Here is a 21,609-nt window from a genome sequence, read left to right as displayed (position 1 = left end):
GCCACAAAGACAAGAAGTGTGTAAAAGCCACGGAGCACAGTAGGCCCTCAGTAATAGTAACTATAACTATTGTTACCTGAGTTCAGGGTCACCATGGGCAGCATGCCGGGCGACCCTGCCACCGTACCCTCCCCTGAGGCCAGGAGAGCCTCTATCTAGGCCACAGTGGTCAGGGATGTGATGCGAAGACCTGGGAGTCACCAGGAGCAAGTAAGGGATCCGCCCAGCTAGGTGGGGTGAGGGTGGGCAGGCTTCCCCAACCGCAGCAGCACAGGAAGGGGTGAGGCGAGCCGAGCCCATGAACTTGTTTGCTGCTGGGGGCTGGCCTGTTGGGGCGGGGGTCAGCCCCATTTTCCTGATGAGAAAACAGGTTCAGAGTGGGGAAGAAACTTGCCCAGGGTCACTTGGCCTCCCAGACCTCCTGCCTTCCGGGAGAGTCTCCTCCCATCGCTCCCCAAAGCCAGGTACTGCCTTGCTTGAGGGCCACCCCTCTAGAAGGGAATGGTAGCCACCCAGTCTTCTCATTGTCACAGCCTCCATGTTGGGATGCCTGGACCAAGAGTTGGAAGGCTGGGGGATGAACTCCCTGAGGGACCACGCCAGTGCCTGTAGTAGCAGGGGATAAGATTTTCACGGGTCTGTGGCAAGTCGGGAACTGCAGCTACAGTTTTCTAACTTTAAGCATTGCTCTTGGTTCTGAGATTTAGACCTCTGGAATTTGGGGCCTTTTTTTTTTTTTAAATACTGGGATTGACCCTTGGTCCTCACACATGCCAGGCAAGGGCTCTACCACTGAGCTGCACTCCCTACCTGGCTTTGGATATCTTAGATGACCTTCGTTTTAGGAAATAGGGTAGTGTGCAGGGTGTGTGTATAGGTATGTGTGTGTTTTAGATGTTCTTATTTTGTCATGATTAAAAAGAGTTGGCAACTTCTGAAATTTAAATCATATTGGCTCATAGTCACTCAAAATTGGAAAGCCACTGAATCAGATCATCCCTCTTCCTGCCCAGGGCAGCCAAGGGGAGCAGCAAGTGCCCCCTGGTGGTCAGCATGCCACCATGCGCCCTCCCTCAGCACTGAGCCAGCAGGCTTAGGGACCAGGAGAGACGTTGCTCACAACAGCAGTGACCATCACAGCTGCCCTTTCATGAAGCCCCTATGCCAGGCCCTGTGCAGGGTGTTTTACACACCTTGACTTATATTTTTGCACAGCAATCCTGAAAGGATCCCTTTAAAATGAAAACAAAAATTTCTTTCATCTTAGTACAAAAGTAATAGCCACTTAAAATCCCAACATTACAGGAATGCATCTGGAGAAGTTAGAGTCCCCATTCATCCAGCCCCAGATGCCGGGCTTGTTTTTGCTCTACCAGCTGCCATTAGTAGAAACTGTCCCTGACTATGGGCTGGAGTCAGAGAATGGAGCCCACCCATCTGCCTGGGGCAGCCAGCAGGTCGGGACCAGACAGGGGCAGGCCTGTGCTTCTCATCAGCATTGCCACCAGGGGTTGTGGCTGCTGTGCCCAGAGCAGCATACATACCACCCTTTGCATGGTGGACTTTGGATTGGAGTTATCAATGTGCTTCCTGCCTGATGATCCTGTCTCTAAAGCAAGATTCTCTTTGGTGGCTCCCTAGAGCACTGGGCTCAGCCTCCCCCACCTGGCCCACACTGCCTCCCCCTGGATGGTCTTGGGCACATTGGACCACACCGCGATGTCGCATCACACCTGCTGCTGGGAGTGGTGGGGCTGGGGCTATTCCTCTGAGGCGGTTCTCCTCCTGCCTAGGGATGAGATCTACTGCCAGATCAGCAAGCAGCTCACCCACAACCCCTCCAAGAGCAGCTACGCCCGGGGCTGGATCCTCGTGTCTCTCTGCGTGGGCTGCTTCGCCCCCTCTGAGAAGTTTGTTAAGGTAGGGAGGCCCCCAGGAGGAAGAGGAGCCAGGCCCTGTCTTGGCATCAAGAGGAGAAAGCAGAGGAGGCGGCTCAGCAGGGCCTGGTGACCAACCCTATCAGGGGCCTGGGGCCTCTCAGGCTTCACTACCCCCCACCCAGACCCATCCTACTGGTGTCCTGCTGCCAGGCAGCCACCACTTTGTTCAGTCCCACCACCCCTGGCCCCATTCTACTAAGCTTGAGTCAGTGTCTTGGGCCCTCTGAGCATGTGACTTGGGTCAGGCACTTCAGTTCAACTCGGAGCTAGGCCTTGGGTGCTGGGGATGCCAGCCTGACTGGAGGGTGCTGTGAGCTTGGAGGAGGTGGTGGAGTCCAAACAGGGCTCTGGAGGAGGACAGTTATGCCTGGGACAGGGGAGATGGTGGTGCGGGGTGAGGCTGGAGACATGGCATAGAAAGGTGGAGCTGGACTGTGTGGGTTTCTTGCCGAGCCACAGTACATGTCCTGAGGGCCGCGGGAGCCATGGCTGGAGCATGGAGAGGAGGGGTGTGGGCAATCCTACCTTGAGAGGCAGGTCCCGAGTGTGGGCAAGGTGCTGAAGGCTGCTGGAATGGTCCAGGCTGGGGCGGCCCAGGGAGGCTGGCTGGAAGCTGCCTCATTGGGTCCCCTGTCTGTAGTACCTGCGGAACTTCATCCACGGGGGACCGCCTGGCTACGCCCCGTACTGTGAGGAGCGCCTGAGGAGGACCTTTGTCAATGGGACTCGGACGCAGCCGCCCAGCTGGCTGGAGCTACAGGTGCGTCCCTGCCCGCAGCAAGTGTGTATTCAGTGCACCCCAGTGCCCCAGAAATGCTCCCCGCTTTGAGTTCTGTTCCTCTGTTCTGGAGTCCCAGGCCCATCAGAACAGAAAAACCCCCAAAGGATTGATGGCTTTGTACCAAAATCACTTGGGCAAGAGGGATTCCCTCTGCATCTCCGAGGCTCTGCCAGCAACCTGGGGATGGTGACACTCATCTTGCAGGGTCTTGTGATGTCCTTATGTGAAATAAGGTCAGAAGCTCGACCTGTGGCAGTGCCAGCCCTAGGGGCCCGGCTCAGAGGCCTTGCTCAGGGGCCCTGAGGTCCCATTAGAATGGGCTGTGGAGCACGGCTCCTCAGGCACTTGTGACAGGGATAGTGTCCTGGTGGGATGGCAGGGACCTGGGGTCTAGGGGCAGATCCCATTCACTCAGTGGGAGCAGGGGGCCAGAGTCCAGAGAGAGAGTAAGCTGGTCAGAAGTGAAGGGATCATCAAACTCTCTGGGGTCACTTCCAGGCCACTAAGTCCAAGAAGCCCATCATGTTACCTGTGACATTCATGGATGGGACCACCAAGACCCTTCTGACGGACTCAGCAACCACAGCCAAGGAGCTATGCAATGCGTTGGCCGACAAGATCTCGCTCAAGGACCGCTTTGGGTTCTCCCTGTACATCGCCCTGTTTGATAAGGTAAGGCGGAGCCCCATCACCTCCTGACGCCACTCTGGGTGGGGGAACTACCTTCTTCTGACTCCTGGCTCAGGTGACTCCAGCCACGGGTAGCCCCGGTTCTGGCTGACTCATTAGGACGGGTGCTGGGGGCGCTCTTCAGTCGTGTGGGCCCAGGTGGGAGGAATCCTCTGTTGGTGCTGAGAAAGAACAGGGCCCTGACAGGCAGCAGGCAGCCAGTTCTCTCACAACCGTTCCCTGCGCAATTGCTATGCTGTGGGCGGGGAAATGACAAGCGGTCACACATTTCTTCTGTAGCAGCATGTGTGAGCCTGTTGGGCTCAGGGACTCAGGCTCCTCTGCTGCCTTCTTCTCCACCCGGCAGGTCCAGGGTCAGAACCTTGTTCTGGACACTCTGCCAGGATTTTTCTCACTTGTAGATTTCAGTGACAGTTTGTCCAACAGCTTCACAAAGGATTTGTACTAGGAATTGCAACTTCCACATAAGTGTGTCTGTGACTGAGGCTGGAAAGTTAATAATTTGGGGTGCCAGCTCAGAACCCATGGGACCTGGGGATCCCATTTGGGTCTGCCTTCTAGGGGACCTAGGGCACATCCTGCTTCTCTCTGGGTCTGTTTTCCATCTGGACCAGGACCACAGCTGGTGGCTTCCTGTAGTCCTTCCCTGACTCCATGCCTGCCCACCCTTCTACTGGGCCTTCTCTCCGGTGCCCACAGGTGTCCTCCCTGGGCAGTGGCAGTGACCATGTCATGGACGCCATCTCTCAGTGTGAGCAGTATGCCAAGGAGCAGGGTGCCCAGGAGCGCAATGCCCCCTGGAGGCTCTTCTTCCGAAAAGAGGTCTTCACACCCTGGCACAACCCCTCAGAAGATAATGTGGCCACCAACCTCATCTACCAGCAGGTGGTGCGTGGGGTCAAGTTCGGGGAGTACAGGTGTGAGAAGGTGAGTGAAGGCAAATCCTCTACTGTGCTTGCTTGGCCCACAGACACCTTTTTACCCAATCTGGGCCACGTGCTCCTGTCTGTGACCTATCATCAGCTAATGCTGAGAGTGGCTGCTTGCAGCTGGACCTTCTCCAGGCCTCTGCTGGACTTAAGACGACCTGCCTCACAGGAGCTGTGAGGAGGAGATACAATGATGGTAGCGGGGGCTTTGACACCCCTGGAAGGTGTCCTACACGTTGCTGTGACTGCATGGCATAGTGTGTGTGCTTATGGTTCTGGGTTAGTCCAGTAAACTCTGCTCTGAATGGGAAACAGATTCAGTCCTTTAGACCAGAATTTACAAGTGTGCATCCTTTGTCTCCTCCTGAGGACTGGAGCAATGTGGTCGTCTTGTTTTTGGTGATGGTGATGGTGCTGCTTATGGTATTTAGGGTTCTGCTGGCATTGGGATGGGGGGTGAGGATGGACATGAGGACAGTGGTGCCTGGTGGTGGGGTGGTGGAGGTGGTGATGGTGTTGGTGCTGGTGTCGTTATTGGTGGTGGTGATGGCAGTGTTGATGGTGGTAATGATGCTGTTGTTGGTAGTGATGTTGTTGGTGTTGGTGCTGATGGTATTTATTGTTGGAACAGCCATATTAGTTGCTGAAATTCTGAAATGCTTCAAACTCACTGGAAAATATCGATTACCTTTAAGGCCCCCAGAGTTTTTCTCTGTTGTCCCTGCTGCTGGAGCCCTGGGGAGCCCCAGGTAGGCATCACCCAGCAGAGAGGCAGCAAATGCCCAGTGTCCACCTGGTCCTCTGAAGCCTGTGTGCAGAGCCACTGGTTGTTCACTACTTGGACACCCCCAGGGGCAGAGTGATGGTGATGGAGACGGTAACGGTGATGCACTCCCTCTCTGCTCATCCTCTGCGGTCCCAGGTCTCCCATTATCCAGGACAGGCACATCCTCTTCTTCTGCTCATCCACCCCGGTTGCTGTAGCAGAGGGCTGGACATGCAGTGGCTGGCCCGTTCCTGGCAGGCTGACTGGTCTCTTCAGCTCATATGCCCCTGGTCAGAGTCCAGCATAGAGCTAATGGGACCCAGGAGAAGGCAGGGGTGTGGCCCTCAGGAACACCCCAGCAAATCAGTGAAAATGCAGGGTGTCAAGGGGCAGGGCCCAGAACTACAGGAGACAGGGCCAGGAGAACAACCTGAAGGCTTTAGGAGTCTGGAAGGGCAGAGGGTACAGGCCGCACGCATGACTGAGGTCCCCTCCCACAGGAGGATGACCTGGCGGAGCTGGCCTCCCAGCAGTACTTCGTGGACTATGGCTCTGAGATGATCCTGGAGCGCCTGCTGAACCTTGTCCCCACCTACATCCCGGACCGCGAGATCACACCCCTGAAGACACTTGAGAAGTGGGCTCAGCTGGCCATTGCTGCCCACAAGAAGGTAGGAGGGCATCAGGGGATGTGGAGACAGGGGAGGAGCGCGCAGTCCAGGCAGTCATGGTCCCACCTGGCATCTCCTGTTTGTGGGGCTGCGGGGGTCAGGACCTCCACACTTCTCCCCTGTAGACATGGGTTCACATGGGTCTTCTGTCATCCAATGTTTTGGTCAGCTTTTTTGTCACTGTGACCAAAAGACCTGACAAGAAAACATAGAAGAGGAAAAAGATCACTTTGACTCACAGTTTGAGAGGTTTCAGTGCATAGATGGCCAGCTCCACAGCTCTGAGCCTGAGGTGAGGCAGAGCATCCTGGTGGAAGGGCATGGTGGAGGGAAGCATCTCAGGACATGACCAGGAAGGACAGGGAGAGAGGGAGAGAGAGAGCGAGAGAGAGAGAGAGAGAGAGAGAGAGAGAGAGAGAGAGAGCGAGCGAGAGAGAGAGACAGACAGACTGACTGACTGACTGACACTCACCAGGAACAAAATATAAACCCCAAAGGCACACCCCCATTGACCTATCTCCTCCAGCCACACCCTACGTGCCTATAGTTATCACCCAGTTAATCCATATCCATGGATTAATCCACCTATGAGGTCACGTCTTTCATAATCTAATTATTTCACCTCTGAAATTTCTTTCCTTATCTCACACATGTGCTTTTCGGGGACACTGAATATCCAAACCATAACAACCACTCTGAGCTGGGATCCAGGGACACAGAAGAGTCAAATTCAGTCCTACAGCTTCCTGAGATCACAGGGTCTTGTGGTGGCCTCGCCTGGTGTCTCATCAACTGTTCATGAGGCTGAGCTTCCAAGAGGGAAGTAGAGGGGTGCCTTAGGTTGCAACTAGGAAATGCCCCTTCTTTTCCCTAAAAGAAAAGAATACCAGCCGCCTTCCTGTCTGGAGAATGAGGTATAGCCCCTGCTTGCAGCCCCAGGTCTGTGACCAGATATGAGCAGTTCCCAGCCAAGCTCAGGGGCCTGCCTAAGTGGAACAAGGGCACCCAGGTGGGCTGGGGGCACTGACTGCTGGCAGGGGACTCATAGGCCTTCCCATCTCCAAGATCCCTGCTGTCTCACAGCAGACTCCTCTTGGCACACCAGTTGACGCACTCTCTCATCCCCTGCATCCAGGCCTCCCTCACATGGAGCCCCACGCTGTCCTCACAGGGGGCCAGATATGAATGACTCTTGTGGGGTGGGAAGGCTGTTAGTTGGCTGGAGCTGTTTTAGTGAAGCAGTACAGGCTCGGGGCTGAAAGGACAGACGTTTACACCTCTGTTCCAGAGTGGAAGTGTGGACTGGGGTGTTGGCAGGGTTGGTTTCTATGGAGGCTTCTCCTTGCCCGCAGAAGGCATCTTCTCCATCTGTCTCCACATGGTCTTTCCTCTGTGCTCATGCAGGTCTGTGTCCAGTTTCCTCTTCTTATAAGGACGTCAGTCATTGGAGTAGGATCCACCCTAAAGATGGCATTTTAACTTCCAAGAGACCTTATCTCCAAATATGGTTACCAGGGGGTTTAGGACTTCAACACATGAATTTGTTGGCGGGGTGGGGGTGGTGGACACCATTCAAACTAAAACGGAGAGGTATTTTAAAGACATCTCATTCTGGGGGCTGGGGTTGTGGCTCAGTGGTAATGTGCTTGCCTGGCATGCGCGAGGCACTGTGTTCGATTCTCAGCACCACATACAAATAAATAAAATAAAGGTCCATCAACAACTTAAAAAAAAAATTAAAAAAAATCTCATTCTGAAATAATTGCAAACTTCCAGAGAAGTTGCAAGTTCAAAAACTAGACCTGTTATGCACATTTCGTCTGGACTAAGCCACCTTTGCTTTGTGATTCTCTCTCTCTCTCTGCATACCTACATATTATTTTTCTGAACATTTTGAGATTCATTGCAGTGTCAATGTCAAGCCCATCACCCTGAGTGCTCACTCTTCCAAGGTCTGACCTTCTCCAAGATGGAAATGGGGCAGTCTGAGCTGGCACACACCCCTATCTTTATCCTTGTCTGTGTCTACATATTGTCAAAACCATGAGTTCATTCTGATCCTTCTAATTCCACCTCAATGCAAGGAGGTCTCACAAGGGCCTGGGGGGACGTGTTTGGAGTAACAAAGCACTAGTGCTTTTGTTCCTTGCTAGGGCCATTGCAGTCCCCTTGCTGCTGGCCTTACCTCGGGTCTGTAATCCTTCCTCTGTACCTGACCTTTCTAAGGCCTGGACCTACCCAGTTTCTTCTGAACTGGGAACTCCCTGGGGGTGGCACCCATGTTTTCTCTGTGTCCCAGGACCTGCACAGAGGCAGTATGAAGCCACACAAGGGCTCACTGATATCAACTGGGGGTGGCGTGGGCTGCTGCGGAACAGGGTGAGGCATCAGGAACAGGGTGAGGCCATCAGGAATGCACAGGAGGGCACAGGAGCCCTGGGCCACCCCTGACTAGAGGCAGGGATGTATGATTTCTAGAACTTATATACTGTCTTCTACCTTCTTTCCCTCTCTGTCCTCTCCAGGGGATTTATGCCCAAAGGAGAACGGATGCCCAGAAGGTCAAAGAGGATGTGGTCAATTATGCCCGCTTCAAGTGGCCCTTGCTCTTCTCCAGGTTTTATGAAGCCTATAAGTTCTCAGGTAACCCCTGGTCTCCCAGTCTCTCAGTTCACAGCAGAGAGGGGAACTTAGCCCAGCTCCCTGTCAGCAGACTCCTGCCTGCAGGGTGCCTGCTCTTTTTAGATCATGCTGCAGAGTTGCTCTGTCAACCTGCAGTCCAACAGTGACTCCATGACACATAGTAGGTGCTCATGGTGTGCTGGGTTGAACAACTGGATGAGGACTGGAATCATTAAAGCACCTCATGTGGATAGAAGAGGATGGGTGGGCCAGCTGTGCTAAGCTGTCTCCCGAAGCTGAGGGTGGGCGTGGTTGTGCCAATTGCCCAGGCCCTTTGCTCAGCCGTCCTTGGGCCATCGTTACTGGGCATCTGCTCTGTGCCAGGCCCTGTGCTGATGCTGGGCTTCACAGAATCACCAGATGTTAGGGCCACAGGGAGCCGTGGGGCTCTGTTGTCCAACCCCACATTCCACCTTGGTGCAGGAAAGGACTTGTCCAGAGCTGCACAGAGACCATGGCAGATATGACTGAAGCTGGGTTTCCTGATCCAGCACTCTCTTCCCTGCACCTTATCTCCAAATATGGTTACTGCACCTTGGGTTTCGGCTTGTTGAGCCGCTGTGCTCTCTGAGCCGCAGCTTTCTTGCTCACAAAATGGGAATCATTATATTTCTGTCCTAGTCGCCTCCTTGACAGTTATGATAATCAGGAGGGGCTGGATCCAGGAGTGGGGAGGCCACCTTCCAAGTGTCTCTGTCATTGTCCCAGGCCCCAGTCTCCCTAAGAATGATGTCATTGTGGCTGTCAACTGGACAGGCATCTATTTTGTGGATGAGCAGGAGCAGGTGCTTCTGGAGTTGTCCTTCCCAGAGATCATGGCTGTGTCCAGCAGCAGGTGAGGAGGAGCATGTGGAGCACAGATGGACCTGCAGGGAAGGAGGGGGTACAGGGCATCACGGGTTGAGGGGGGCACAGGCACAGTGGCCTGTCCTGGCTTCACACAGCCGAACTGTTTGTGCTGCTCTACGCAGCCCTCAGGCCCCTCCCACAAGGGGCCTCATGGATGGTAAAGGTGGCTCTGAGGTCGCCTCAGTGGGGTAAAAGGACAGTCAGAAGCAGGTCAGTGTGTGCAAGAGAGGGCTAGACTTGGGCTTCAGGGCTCACCTCTGTGTTCCCATTCCTAAAGTAGGGTTCTGAATATTTTCCTTCAATAACAGGGAGGAAGTAATAAATGATAGGAGAGCTCTTTGTAAACCTTAAGGTGTGCTGCACATAGGCGGTGGGGGCAGTTTTCTGAATTAGACCACCTCTCCCAGCAGTGCAGCGCCCCCTCCCCCAATATGGAGCTTGCAGAAATATTTCTGAGCTGCATCTGATGTGGTCACATCCAGCTCTGAGCAGGCACGTGCTAAACACGTCAGATTCAGTGGTGACAGACCTCTTAGAGCTTCAGTAGAGGGAAACAGACATCAAAGAGGCCATTGTAGAGAAGGGACAGTGTGATAAGGACTGGGGGAGGGCATGGTGGACTTCTAGAAGGAAGTGGTATTTAGGCTGCAACTTGAAGGACAAGTTGGACTTAGATTTGGCAAAGGCAAAGCGCAAGAGGGCTAGGCCAGCCAGGGCCTCGCCTGGCCATGCCTGATGCTGGCTGGGGCTCTGAGATGCCTCTGACCTGGACCACATCTCCCCCTGCTGGACCAGGCCTTGCTCTGGCTGGGCTCCTTGGGTCTGGGCCCCTCTGACTGGACTGGGCTTGGTCTCCTTCAGGGAGTGCCGTGTCTTGCTCTCGCTGGGCTGCTCTGATCTGGGCTGTGTAGCACCTCACTCGGGCCGCGCAGGACTGACCCCGGCTGGGCCCTGTTCTCCGTGTTGGTCCTGCAGGGGAGCAAAACTGACGGCCCCCAGCTTCACACTGGCCACCATCAAGGGGGATGAGTACACCTTCACATCCAACAACGCCGAGGACATCCGTGACCTGGTGGTCACCTTCCTGGAGGGGCTCCGGAAGAGGTCTAAGTATGTGGTGGCCTTGCAGGACAACCCCAACCCTGGTGAGTGGCTGCTGGTGTGGGTAGCTGGGGCATTAGGCAGGCCCCACACCTTGGCCCCGGCCCTGCGCTCCAGGCTGCAAGGACCGCGTTACCTGTCTTAACCTGTCCTACCCGGGTAACGGGCCGGTGGCAGAACACTGCCTTCACCTCTGCCCAAGAGGAGCCTTCTTCTCTCCACCCCTTGGTAGTCCATTATCTCCTGTCACTTCCTCCACATTTGATCAGGGGTCCCCTCAGCGCTCTCCAAATACCCTCTGCCATCAATGACAGCAGCATGACAACCACCCTGGCCAAGCACCTCCAGGGCTGCCTAGGCCTGTGCAGAGTGTGGACCTGCCTTCAGTGGGGAGGGAGGCAGAATGATGGCCCAGGGACAGCACAGTGACCAGAGAAGCCCCAGGGCTGTGGGTGCTCAGAGGAGAGTCCCTCATATAGTCCAGAATCCATGGAGGAGGCACAGAGTGAGCAGAGCGTGTGGGGCAGAGGGCAGAGGACCACGTGCAGAGGCAAGAGAAAGCCAGCGTGTCCTGGGGGAACTTCACATAGTTAGGTGTGATTGGAGTGTGGCGGGGGGAGTGGCAAGAAGCAAGGTGGAAGGAGTCAGGGAGGCCAGCTCCCAACAGGCTCAGCAGTGTAGGTCTTCTCCTAAGGGTAATGGGGAGCCACAGAAAGTTTTTGAGCAAGAGTGTGGCCCCCTCTGGTGTCTTTGTGCAGAAAGTTGTGACAAGGTAGAGGCCAGGTGGCCAGGTGGGCAGACATGAGTGGGACAGGGCCTCAGTTCTTCAGTGGGGAGGAGTGGCTGATGGATCGTCAACCTAAATAAAGATGTTCCAACCCAGCCCCTCTCTCTGCCCCCATGTCACCCCCGCTCACCTCTGCTCCAAAGCGGGTGAGGAGTCAGGCTTCCTCAGCTTCGCCAAGGGAGACCTCATCATCCTGGACCATGACACCGGTGAGCAGGTCATGAACTCAGGCTGGGCCAACGGCATCAACGAGAGGACCAAGCAGCATGGGGACTTCCCAACCGACTGTGTCTATGTCATGCCCACTGTCACCATGCCGCCACAGGAGATCGTGGTATGTGGTCTGGCAGTGGCAGGTGGGTGGGAGGCTCCTCAGACCCCTCTGTCCTCTCTCCTATCTGTAAAGTGGAGTGAGGGACTGTGATAGATCAATGGTCTCCAGATGCTCAGTGGGGGGCGGGGCTGAGGCACCACAGACTCCAACCTGTGTCAGGTAGGGAGGGGCCTAGTGTGCACATCAGAGGAGGAGCTGCAAGGGGCAGGGATGGGAGGAGAGTGGCCAGCGGAAGGGGTCAGCCTGCACTGTCTGAAAGGCAGTGTGGGCACAGCTGGGCTGGGAGCCCTGTTCTCCCAGAGACCCTCAGAGTTCTGCAGAGCCCGGCTTCCCAGGCAGCTCCTGAGCCTGGTTAATGCAGCTTAGAGCCCCGCAGGATGGAGGCGAAGTAACCTGAGGTCCTTGAGGAAGGAAGGGGACTTGGGGTCAGAAAACAGTGAGTCAATACCTGTGGAGACAGTCCCCAGCCACAGGTTGCAGGACATTGGGCTTTTACTATGTAATCCCAGTGGCTCGGTTGAGGAATGATATGAGCTTCCTGTCTCTTGACCTGCAGGCCCTGGTCACCATGACCCCTGACCAGAGGCAGGACGTCATTCGGCTCTTGCAGCTGCGAACTGCAGAGCCCGAGGTGCGCGCCAAGCCCTACACACTGGAGGAGTTCTCCTACGACTACTTTAGGTGCCAGCTCCTGGGGACGAGAGAGAGGACGGTGGGAAGAGGCTCCTATGGGCTCTGGCCAGGGGCTGAGCAGCTTTGTCATGCCTGCCTGTGAGCAGGGCCTGCCAGGGTCAGCAGCAGGGCAATTTCCATCCCGGAAATGATGCTTCCCTGCAGGCGCACGGCATCGTTCCTTGAGATGGTTGTGACTGCGCCCTCCCAGGCATGACCTGGCCCTCAGTGTCACACACCAGTGCCTGTTGCAGCCTCACTATCCTGTGGGGAGACAGCAAGAAAGTGGGGGGCTCTGGCTCTGCTAGCTCAGCACTGTGCCCAGGAGGCCTGGTGGGCGGGGGCAGAGGTTTTCTGCAGGAGGTGGCTTCTGCACATCTGCACATCTGGTGGCAGAGCGGGGTGGGGACAGCACTGCCTACTCCTGCCTGTGGCTTCCAGGCTGCTGGGGGGCTCCCCACTGGGGTTCTCCCCAGGTTGCCTGCAATGGGATGGCTGCTGACTGTACCTGTGCTGTGGCAGGCCCCCACCCAAGCACACGCTGAGCCGCGTCATGGTGTCCAAGGCCCGAGGCAAGGATCGGCTGTGGAGCCACACACGGGAGCCACTCAAGCAGGCCCTGCTCAAGAAGATCCTGGGTAGCGAGGAGCTCTCGCAGGAGGCCTGCATGGCCTTCATCGATATCCATGCTGCACTGGGTGGGGACAGGTGGGGACAGTGGGGCAGGGGCTGCTGGGCAGGGAGGCTTTTCAGCTAGATACCTTTTTCCTGTTGAGGGCTGGCTGGGTCTTGGGCACACGTGGAGGCACATCTTACAGTATGCAAGGCCCCACCTCTCCTACTGTCTCCTTTGACCCTATCATTCAGTTAATGGATAGTATTGTGCCTGCTGTAGGCCAGGCATGGAAATGGAGCTGTGACCAGAGCCAGCCCCTGGCCTCATGGGGGCGATGTGCTAACAGGAACCAGTGCTGGGATGTGGCATCTAGGCTGAGACCTGAAGGCTGAGTAGGACCTAGCAGGCAACGGGGAGACGGCTGGGGAGCATCTCAGACAGAGGGAGCAGAATGCACAAAAGTCCTGAGGCAAAACAGGGCACAAAGTAACTCAGCCCATTTGGAGGACGTGGGCTGACTAAGGGAAGGGTTCCAAGCCCTACTTAGAAACTTGGGCTGTGTCCTGAGACCAGGGGGAGCCCCTGGACAGGGAATGGAACAGCCAGACTGGTGACTTGGGGAGTCCATCCTGGCTGCTGTGAGGTTGGGGACCGAGGAAGGGTGGCCTGTGAAGCAGCCGTGGCAGGTGGGCAGATCACTCCAGTTTTCTAACTTAGTAGTCTGAGGCCCAGGGTCAGGGGGAGGGTGGCCTTCTACCTAGGGGCCAGTGTGTGCCCCACTCAGCCACAAGCCCTTCCTTGACAATCCCACCTGTTCTCAAGTACATGGGTGACTACCCATCCAAGAGAATGCGCTCTGTCAACGAGCTCACAGACCAGATCTTTGAGGGGGCCCTGAAGGCTGAGCCCCTCAAGGATGAGGCATATGTGCAGATCCTGAAGCAGCTGACGGACAACCACATCAGGTGAGCGGGTGTGGGGGGCGGGCAGCACTGCTCTGCCTGGAAACACGGCTCCCTCGCACAGAGGGAGCTGCCGGCTCCGTGGCCACTCAGCCTAGCTTGGCCTGCAGCCCAAGGTCAATCCTCCAGAACCAGGAGGTAGGGCTGGGGGTTTAGTTCAGTGGCACAGCGCTTGCCTATTGGGCTTGAGGCCCGGGGTTCATTTCTAGCACTGCAAAAAATGAGAAAGGAAGGCGGGGACGGGGAGTGGTGGCCGTACCCTCCTGGTCTGTCCTCTGTGTTGATCAGCATGAGTCCCTCCAGCTGCTGCTTCTCGAACCTGTGTGAGCCTCTGTGGATGGCTTTCTTCAGGCCTGCAGGCCACGGGGGCTCCAGGGGTGGCTGGACCTACAGGTTTAGCCAGTGTCCTGTCCTGGCTTGGGCTAAGGCTGTCAGTTGGAAGCTGTGGCTGAAAATGCTCATGGGTCACGGTCAGCAGCCCCAGAGGCTGTCACCTTCTCCCCACTGGGCCAGCCAGAGCCAGGAGAGGAAAGTCAGCCTCCTTCTTCCTCAGAGACTGAGGAAAGCCCTGCCTGTTCCATCACCCCACCCACCATCCTCCCCAGCCTCATCACTCTCCAGCTCTTGCACAAATTCCCTCTGGAACTACAGACCTTTCACACGACCAGACACTTCTACATGCTGGGCCCTGCTGGCAGGAAAGCCCTCCATTCCTTTCTTTGCCTGTCAGAATTTGCTTCAGCCTTCAAAGCCCAGATCAAATGCCACCTCCTTGCTCGAAGCCCTTCAAGCCTCCCGCCTCAGTCCCAAGTAGGGGGCTGGCCTAACTCAGTGCTGTGCCCAGTGTGGCGAGTCCAGAGTCGCAGTATAAATTGCACATTCCTCCTTCCTGGGGAAAGTCTTGCTGTGAAAGTGAAACCTCAGCTGACCCCCCAGAGCCCCTGACAGCAGTGGGTTTTCACTCTGGCAGAGGCACCTGGTCCCCATGTGGACTGGTAACAGTACAAGGCCTGGCGTGGGTGGGTGGCCTCAGGGTGAGTGGCACTAACTGGATCCCGCTACAGGGATGTGGGTGGTGCTGGGCCTTGGGATGAGGAACTGGGGGTGTGGCCCTGGGATTGCACAGGTCCCTGTGACTCCTACGGGGCCTCCTCCCACAGGTACAGCGAGGAGCGGGGCTGGGAGCTGCTGTGGCTCTGCACCGGCCTCTTCCCACCTAGCAACATCCTCCTGCCCCACGTCCAGCGCTTCCTGCAGTCCCGCAAGCACTGCCCGCTCGCCATCGACTGCCTGCAGCGGCTCCAGAAAGCGCTGAGGTACAGGGGCTGCCAGGGACAGGGAGCAGCACTGGGTTGGTCCTCGGCCTCACTGGACTCATGAGACCAGCCCTTGAGGATGAGGATGACCACACAGCTGTGGGGACCTGTTCCTGAGCTCCTCAGATGCCAGCCAGAGTCGTACTCTGGACAGTTTGGGAGTCTGGTGGCTTAGAGGTGCTTGGCGCATCCCTTTAAGTGCGCCAAGCAGGCGTGCACCCCTGGGTCACACTCAAGACCCTACAAAGCCTTCTGGCACCCTGCACTTTGTTTGCCTTCTAAAGCCCTATGCCACCTGGGCACTGTTATCACATTTCCCAGATAAAGAACTCAAGAATGTAAGAAGTGGCTGGTCCTGCTGTAGGAAAAGAGGAAGAGAGTCAGACCCCAGTTTGTCTCCAAAGTTTCCTCTGTTCCCTTGTCCCATTGGTCCCCCTTCTGATCTGACCCTTCCCTGCCCATTTTCAGAAATGGGTCCCGGAAGTATCCTCCGCACCTGGTGGAGGTGGAGGCCATCCAGCACAAAACCACCCAGATTTTCCACAAGGTCTACTTCCCTGATGACACCGATGAGGTGAGGGCCTCTGGGTTCCATCCCCCGAGAGGGTGGGGTTCCCTCAGCTGACACAAGGTGGCCTTGACTGCTCACCTGCCACCCCAAAATGGGCCACCTTATCCTCCTGCACCTTGGTGGAGGCAGGGCTCAGTTTCAATGTCACAGACTCCGTGGGTAAGAGCAGTTTCTTAGAGAAGGCTTCGCCCCAGTTCTCCATCCCTCCTTCTGAGGAGAAGCTGCCTTGGAGAAAACTCTGTCCTGCTGAGCTGGACTCTAGCAGGCCACTTCCCTGGTCCCAGCTTTGTTCCTGGGCATGAGGCCAGGCTGGACTCCCCACTGCCCCAGGCCCACTTTCCTGTTAGCAGAACCCCAAAGCCACTTCCTGCCCCTCACATGATGTGGTCGGGGTCCCCTCCACCTTGGTTCTGTCTTCCAAGGGACCAGTTGTCTTTGTCACATTCGTGGTCAGGCTGCCTCAAGACCCCCACTCCCTGCTCCGTCTCAGCAACGCGCCTCATTCAGACGAACCTGAGTGCAACGTCTAAATATTTAAGTCTGAAGAGAAGTTTTAAAACTTGTCTGAGTTTAGAGACTAGAGACTCAGAAACGTCATAAAAGGGTCCCAGGGGCAAGGACAGAAGAAATTCAGAAATTCCTTTCATGTCTGTCCCCTCTAGTGGAAGCCGTCCCCAAGTCCCTCTGCTCTCTCCATCTGACCTTTGCCAGACTCTCCGGTCCCCTCACCCATCCTGGCTGCTTTCCTTTTCCATTTTGGAATTTGCTTTTCCCTTCCTCGGGTCTCTCTCTGTCCACTCTGTTGTCCCTCATGATCCTGCAGCCAGGCCTGGGGCTGGGAGGCCACGGAAAGTCCTTCCCAGAGAGCCAGGGACCCGAAAAGGAGTTGCTTTTTCCTTTGTTGAAATACCATGTCCAGCTCTGGACCCCCAGGGAAGCCCTGTGGAGGCCAGGGCTTGGTCTAGAGGGGCAGCCAGAGGCCAGGCCCACTCTGCAGGCGCTAAGTGAGCCCTCCCCTCTCAGGCCTTTGAGGTGGAGTCGAGCACCAAGGCCAAGGACTTCTGCCAGAACATCTCCGCTCGGCTGCTCCTCAAGTCCTCCGAGGGATTCAGCCTCTTTGTCAAAATTGCAGACAAGGTGGGTCGCCGGCTCTCTTCCTGTCACCTGCCTGCCCAAATGCTGTGAGGAGGTGTCTTCAGGAAAGCGTGGGGAGTGTCTTCTGCCCACTCCTTCCTACAGCCATCCCTGCAGCTTCTCAGTCTACAAAGACCTGCTGCCCCAAAGCCTCTCCCTTGGAGCCATTGCACATGGCCTCAGACCCGTTGGGGGCTATCTGCCCAGGCAGTCTATGATCTGGACACACCAGCTGCCATGCTGAGGCCAATTAACCACTGAAATAACCCTTGATTAGCCCCCTTGAACCCATGAAGTCTCAAGTTTTCTACTCTGCCAATATTTCAATGAAATTGACACAGGCTTATTAAAATCATTATCTAGAACCTATACATGATTATGATAATTAATATTAATCAACATTAAGTAGTATAATTTTATAATATAATTGTATGTTTAAAATTTTTATAGGTATCCACATTTGGGTTGATAGGACAAAACAGACTAATAGAGTTCAGAGAGGTTAAGTAACTTATCCAAGGATAAGGAACTCAGATCCAGGTGCACAGCCCACATCCCTCCAGCTCTGTCCTTGGAGGTCTTGCAGTTCCCCTTCCATGGGAAGGCTTTCTGACCATCTCAGGCAGAGTTGGGGCTCTCTCCTGTTGATCACTAATAGATCTAGGTACATCCACATTTATCTTCTCACCTCACCACTGTCCCTGTGCCAGACACTGAGGACTCAGAGATGGCCCTGATGAGGTTCTGCATCCGGAGAGCTCAGAGCCTGTGGGAGAAGCTGGAAGGTTCAAGGCAGGGGGACTGGGCCTCATTTGTGGCCATGTTCCCCTGGGCCTAGGCAGTGGGTGGAGTGACTGTCCCTCGGCAGGAAGAGGGCTGTGTTCTTCAGACACTGACCAGGCAGTCGGGGCAGGGCAGGGCTGATACAGGGAGTGGAGTTTTTCTGGGTAAGAGGCTTTGGGTAGGAAAGTCGGAAAAGGCAGTATTGCTTTAACTAAAATGAATGGACTACGACGGCCACGTCCCTAGGTCATCAGCGTCCCAGAGAATGACTTCTTCTTTGACTTTGTGCGACACCTGACAGACTGGATAAAGAAAGCACGGCCCATCAAGGATGGTAATGAGGCTGGGTCCTGGGGTCACCTGAGGCCCGAAGAGGGCAGGTGCTGCTCAGGGCTGTGCTGTGAGGCCCGATGGGTGGGGCCCAAGCAAGGGCCTCCTTGGGGGCTGGGTTGGGTGGGGGACGGACCCTTCAGTGCTGGGCCTCCGGGTGACGGGCTGCTCTGTGCTGCAGGGGTCGTGCCCTCGCTCACCTACCAGGTGTTCTTCATGAAGAAGCTGTGGACCACCACGGTGCCAGGCAAGGACCCCATGGCCGACTCCATCTTCCACTATTACCAGGTGAGCTGCCCAGGGCCTCTCTGCTCCTGGGGCTACCGTGCTGCAGTCTGGCTGTACTTGTGAAGCAGAGTCCTGCGGTCCTTGCCAGGTGAGGGACCTGAAATAGCCGGCCTTACAGGGCTTCCTGGGACCCCAGGGACCAGGGAGTGGCCTGACTTTAGATCCCTCTCTCTCCTGGTCTTCCAGCCATCATGGCTTGATCACTCTTCCTCTGAGCTCCCTGCTTGTTCAGGCCCCTCCTTCGGTGCCTGGCTGTTCTCTGAATTCAAGATTCTGCTGCTACAACTGAGCATGTCCAGTGCTTGTAGGCAAGTCTGCAAATGTTTTCTGGCACAGGCATGCAGGGAGTCAGGAGGGAAGCTTGCATGTTGACCTCTAATATTTACCTGGCACCTTTCACTCCTGTCCTTCCAATTAACTCCAGAAGTAGGCAGGTTGTTTCTATTTTATAGAGAAAGAAACAGACTCAGAGAAGCCAAGTGATGTAGTTAAGGTCACACAGCAGATAGGACTGGGGTTTAATTCCAGGGCTCCATGATTGCAGTTCAGTGCTCTTTCTGGGCTGCGGTCTGCTTACCATTCTGGTGGGAGAGACAGACCAGGTTGCTAGGAGGAGGAGATGGGGGTTGCCATGGTGGAGACACGCTGCCTGGGATGCAGGGTTGCCCTCATGTGCACCTGGTATCTGCCTCTCCCTGCCAGTTCCACCAATGCAATGTGTAAACCCGAGAGTCAGCCTTGACCTCTCCCACTGCCTGTCTCCCACATTCTGAATCACTTGCCTAATGATCTGACCTCCGGACTATCTCTGACACCACTGGGTCTCCCCATCACCCCCTGCCCACCTGGCTCAGTCACCATCCTCCTTCCTTTGGCTGGTCGCAGCCTCTCCCTGGTCTCTCCCATCGGTTTTGTTCCCCCCAGTTCACCGTGTGCAAGACAGCCCTCCTGCTTTCCAGGCCTCTTTAGGGCCTCCTGTTGCTCTTGAGGTACACCCCAAAGCCTGACTGGGCCCTGCATGGTGGTGCCTCTGCCTCCTCTTGGACTTGACACCCCTTGGCTCCATTCACTGCAGCTATAGTCTTTCAGAGTCTCAGGTCTGGCAGGGCCTTTGTCATGTCACCCATGTCACCCCATCTGGGATACTCTTCCCTCAATCCCTCCCCTTACCCACTGAGCTTTCAGATGTCTTATCTTGAAGAATTCCCTGTCCTCACGGTGGGATCACATCACTTTGTTATATGTTCTCCTAGCACCGTGAACAGTACCTTCACAGATTATAACCATACATCAGTTTGGTGTGTATTAAATCCTGCTCTTGTCTTGAGACTGCAAGTTCCATGAGAGTAGGGTGAGTGTTGTTGCTTAAAGGGCCTGACTCGTAGCAGATGCTCAACAAGCGTTCATTGGACTGATGGGTGGCTGAATGGGTGAATTGGTGACTCAGTGAATGGATGGGTGGAAGGGTGAGTGCTGAATGAATTTACGGGTGGATATTGGTGGGTGGATGCATGGACAGATGGGGAAGTGGATGGGATGGTGGCTGCATGGGTAGGTAGACCCATAAATGGGTGAGTGGTGGATGGTGAGTAGACGGTAGGTGTGTGGGTGGGCAGGGAAGTGGACAGATGGTGGTTGACTCGTCTCTGATCAGTGGGGCATCTCCCGGCCATCCTTCATTTCCTGCCCTTCCCACAGTGGATAAGACAGTCCTAAGGCTCCAGATGTGGTGGACAGTCCTAAGGCTCCAGTGCTGGCCCTTCAGAGGCTGCATCTCAGCTTTTGGTCCACTCTCCCTCCTCAGATGCTCTGGTTCCGGGTCTGGAAGTTCAAGGGGTAGGACTGGTGCTGCTGCAGAAATCAGTCAGGACCAAAGGAACACAATGGGAGGAGGCCAAACTGACTGGCTCTGCCAAGAGAGGACAGGCCTAGAGAGGAGAGCTGGGGGACAATCTCAGTTTCACCCTGAACTTCACTTTTGAAGCAGTTCTGTTCTCACTGGACTGTTAGAAGGGGAACTGGGACAGTGTTTTGGTATGGCTGTGCTTCCGAACTACACAGTACCGAACCTGGAGGCATACTCGCTGTCTCCCTGTCCTATGACATCTCCCCTAGGGAAGCAGGATCAGTGGAGGCTGAAGAAATGGTGGGTCCTAATATGGGGGTAAGGCAGGAGCCCCCCCTTCTTAGGGTTGTGGGGAAGGAGTCCACTTCCTCCAGCTCCCTCCACGCCTGTGACCGGCTCTGTCTCTGGCAGGAGCTACCCAAGTATCTCCGAGGCTACCACAAGTGCACACGGGAGGAGGTGCTGCAGTTGGGGGCACTGATCTACAGGGTCAAGTTTGAGGAGGACAAGTCCTACTTCCCTAGTATCCCCAAGCTGCTGAGAGAGCTGGTGCCCCAGGACCTCATCCGGCAGATCTCGCCTGATGACTGGAAGCGGGTGAGCGTGGAGCTGGTGGTGGGAATGGGAGACCCCTGAAGTGGACTCCAGGAACCCCAGGGGGCAGGTTGGCAGGTGCTGGCCAGCACCCTAGGGAGTGCCTCTCGTGGCTCCTGATGTGATCAGGCCACCCTTCAGTCTGCCTCTTCTCATCTTCCATGGGAAGAATTCAGGGGCCCCATGGTGGTGATTTGTCCTGTCCTGGTTACCAGGGTGACCTGATTTTATTGGATCCCCTCTGGCCTGCCTGCCCTGGGGAGAGGAGGGAGATCAAAAGTCCATGAGCTGGGATAATGGGGGGACCCCAGTGCTCCCAGGTCTGCCTGTCCTACTTCTGGTCCTGACAGTGCTCACGGCAGGAGGCAGGGAGCTGTGAGCCGTCTGTCCTGACCCCCCTCTCCCTGCAGTCCATTGTCGCCTACTTCAACAAACACGCAGGGAAATCCAAGGAGGAGGCCAAGCTGGCATTCCTGAGGCTCATCTTCAAGTGGCCCACCTTTGGATCTGCCTTCTTTGAGGTGAAGGTATGCCACAGGGGGTTCCTTGGAGAGGAAGAGGTGAAGAAGGGGACAAGACTCCTCCTCAGGACTGAGGGAAGCAGTGATGGTCTTGGACGCTGCCCTGGCAGGGAAAGGAGGGATGCACCTTTAGCCTCGAGCCAGCGGGGTGTCTTGGCTAGTGTTCCAACCCTGAGGACAGAGGAACCAGATGCTCAGCCTAGAAGGGAAGGCAGGCCAGAGTAATGGAGGGTGGACTGTGCTGTGACCCTGTGGAGTACTTGCCTGGGTGGCAGAGCTGGGGAAGCCGTACCCAGACTGGAGAAGCCTCCTGACTTTTTAGGGAGACCTGAGAAGTGTGCTTTTAGCAAGCAGCCCACATGGGCAAAGGCCTAGAAGTGTGAGAGCTCAGGTCTGGGCAGGAAATGCCAGGGGCTGCGTGTGGCTGGGTATAGGCAAGCAGGCTG

General features: G+C 55.7%; 1 protein-coding gene across 1 annotated transcript in view; it reads left to right on the top strand.

Annotated features, from left to right (window-relative positions):
- MYO7A (myosin VIIA) overlaps positions 1-21,609 on the top strand; it is a 78,785-nt gene that overhangs the window by 50,180 nt on the left and 6,996 nt on the right. Inside the window, exons 28-46 of the mRNA XM_081282010.1 lie at positions 1,794-1,920; positions 2,581-2,700; positions 3,220-3,393; positions 4,111-4,338; positions 5,607-5,777; positions 8,303-8,420; positions 9,168-9,294; positions 10,170-10,453; positions 11,340-11,530; positions 12,087-12,211; positions 12,725-12,900; positions 13,603-13,783; positions 14,941-15,096; positions 15,565-15,670; positions 16,691-16,804; positions 17,831-17,918; positions 18,096-18,202; positions 20,460-20,645; positions 21,053-21,169. Of these exons, the coding sequence (XP_081138136.1) occupies positions 1,794-1,920; positions 2,581-2,700; positions 3,220-3,393; positions 4,111-4,338; positions 5,607-5,777; positions 8,303-8,420; positions 9,168-9,294; positions 10,170-10,453; positions 11,340-11,530; positions 12,087-12,211; positions 12,725-12,900; positions 13,603-13,783; positions 14,941-15,096; positions 15,565-15,670; positions 16,691-16,804; positions 17,831-17,918; positions 18,096-18,202; positions 20,460-20,645; positions 21,053-21,169 (2,896 nt within the window). The remainder of the gene's footprint in view (positions 1-1,793; positions 1,921-2,580; positions 2,701-3,219; positions 3,394-4,110; positions 4,339-5,606; positions 5,778-8,302; positions 8,421-9,167; positions 9,295-10,169; positions 10,454-11,339; positions 11,531-12,086; positions 12,212-12,724; positions 12,901-13,602; positions 13,784-14,940; positions 15,097-15,564; positions 15,671-16,690; positions 16,805-17,830; positions 17,919-18,095; positions 18,203-20,459; positions 20,646-21,052; positions 21,170-21,609) is intronic.

This window comes from Spermophilus citellus (assembly GCF_964194105.1).
Source record: "Spermophilus citellus genome assembly, chromosome: 2".
Lineage (NCBI taxonomy): Eukaryota > Metazoa > Chordata > Mammalia > Rodentia > Sciuridae > Spermophilus > Spermophilus citellus.
Note: the sequence above shows the minus strand (reverse complement) of the source record. Positions and strands in the feature narration are given on the sequence as shown.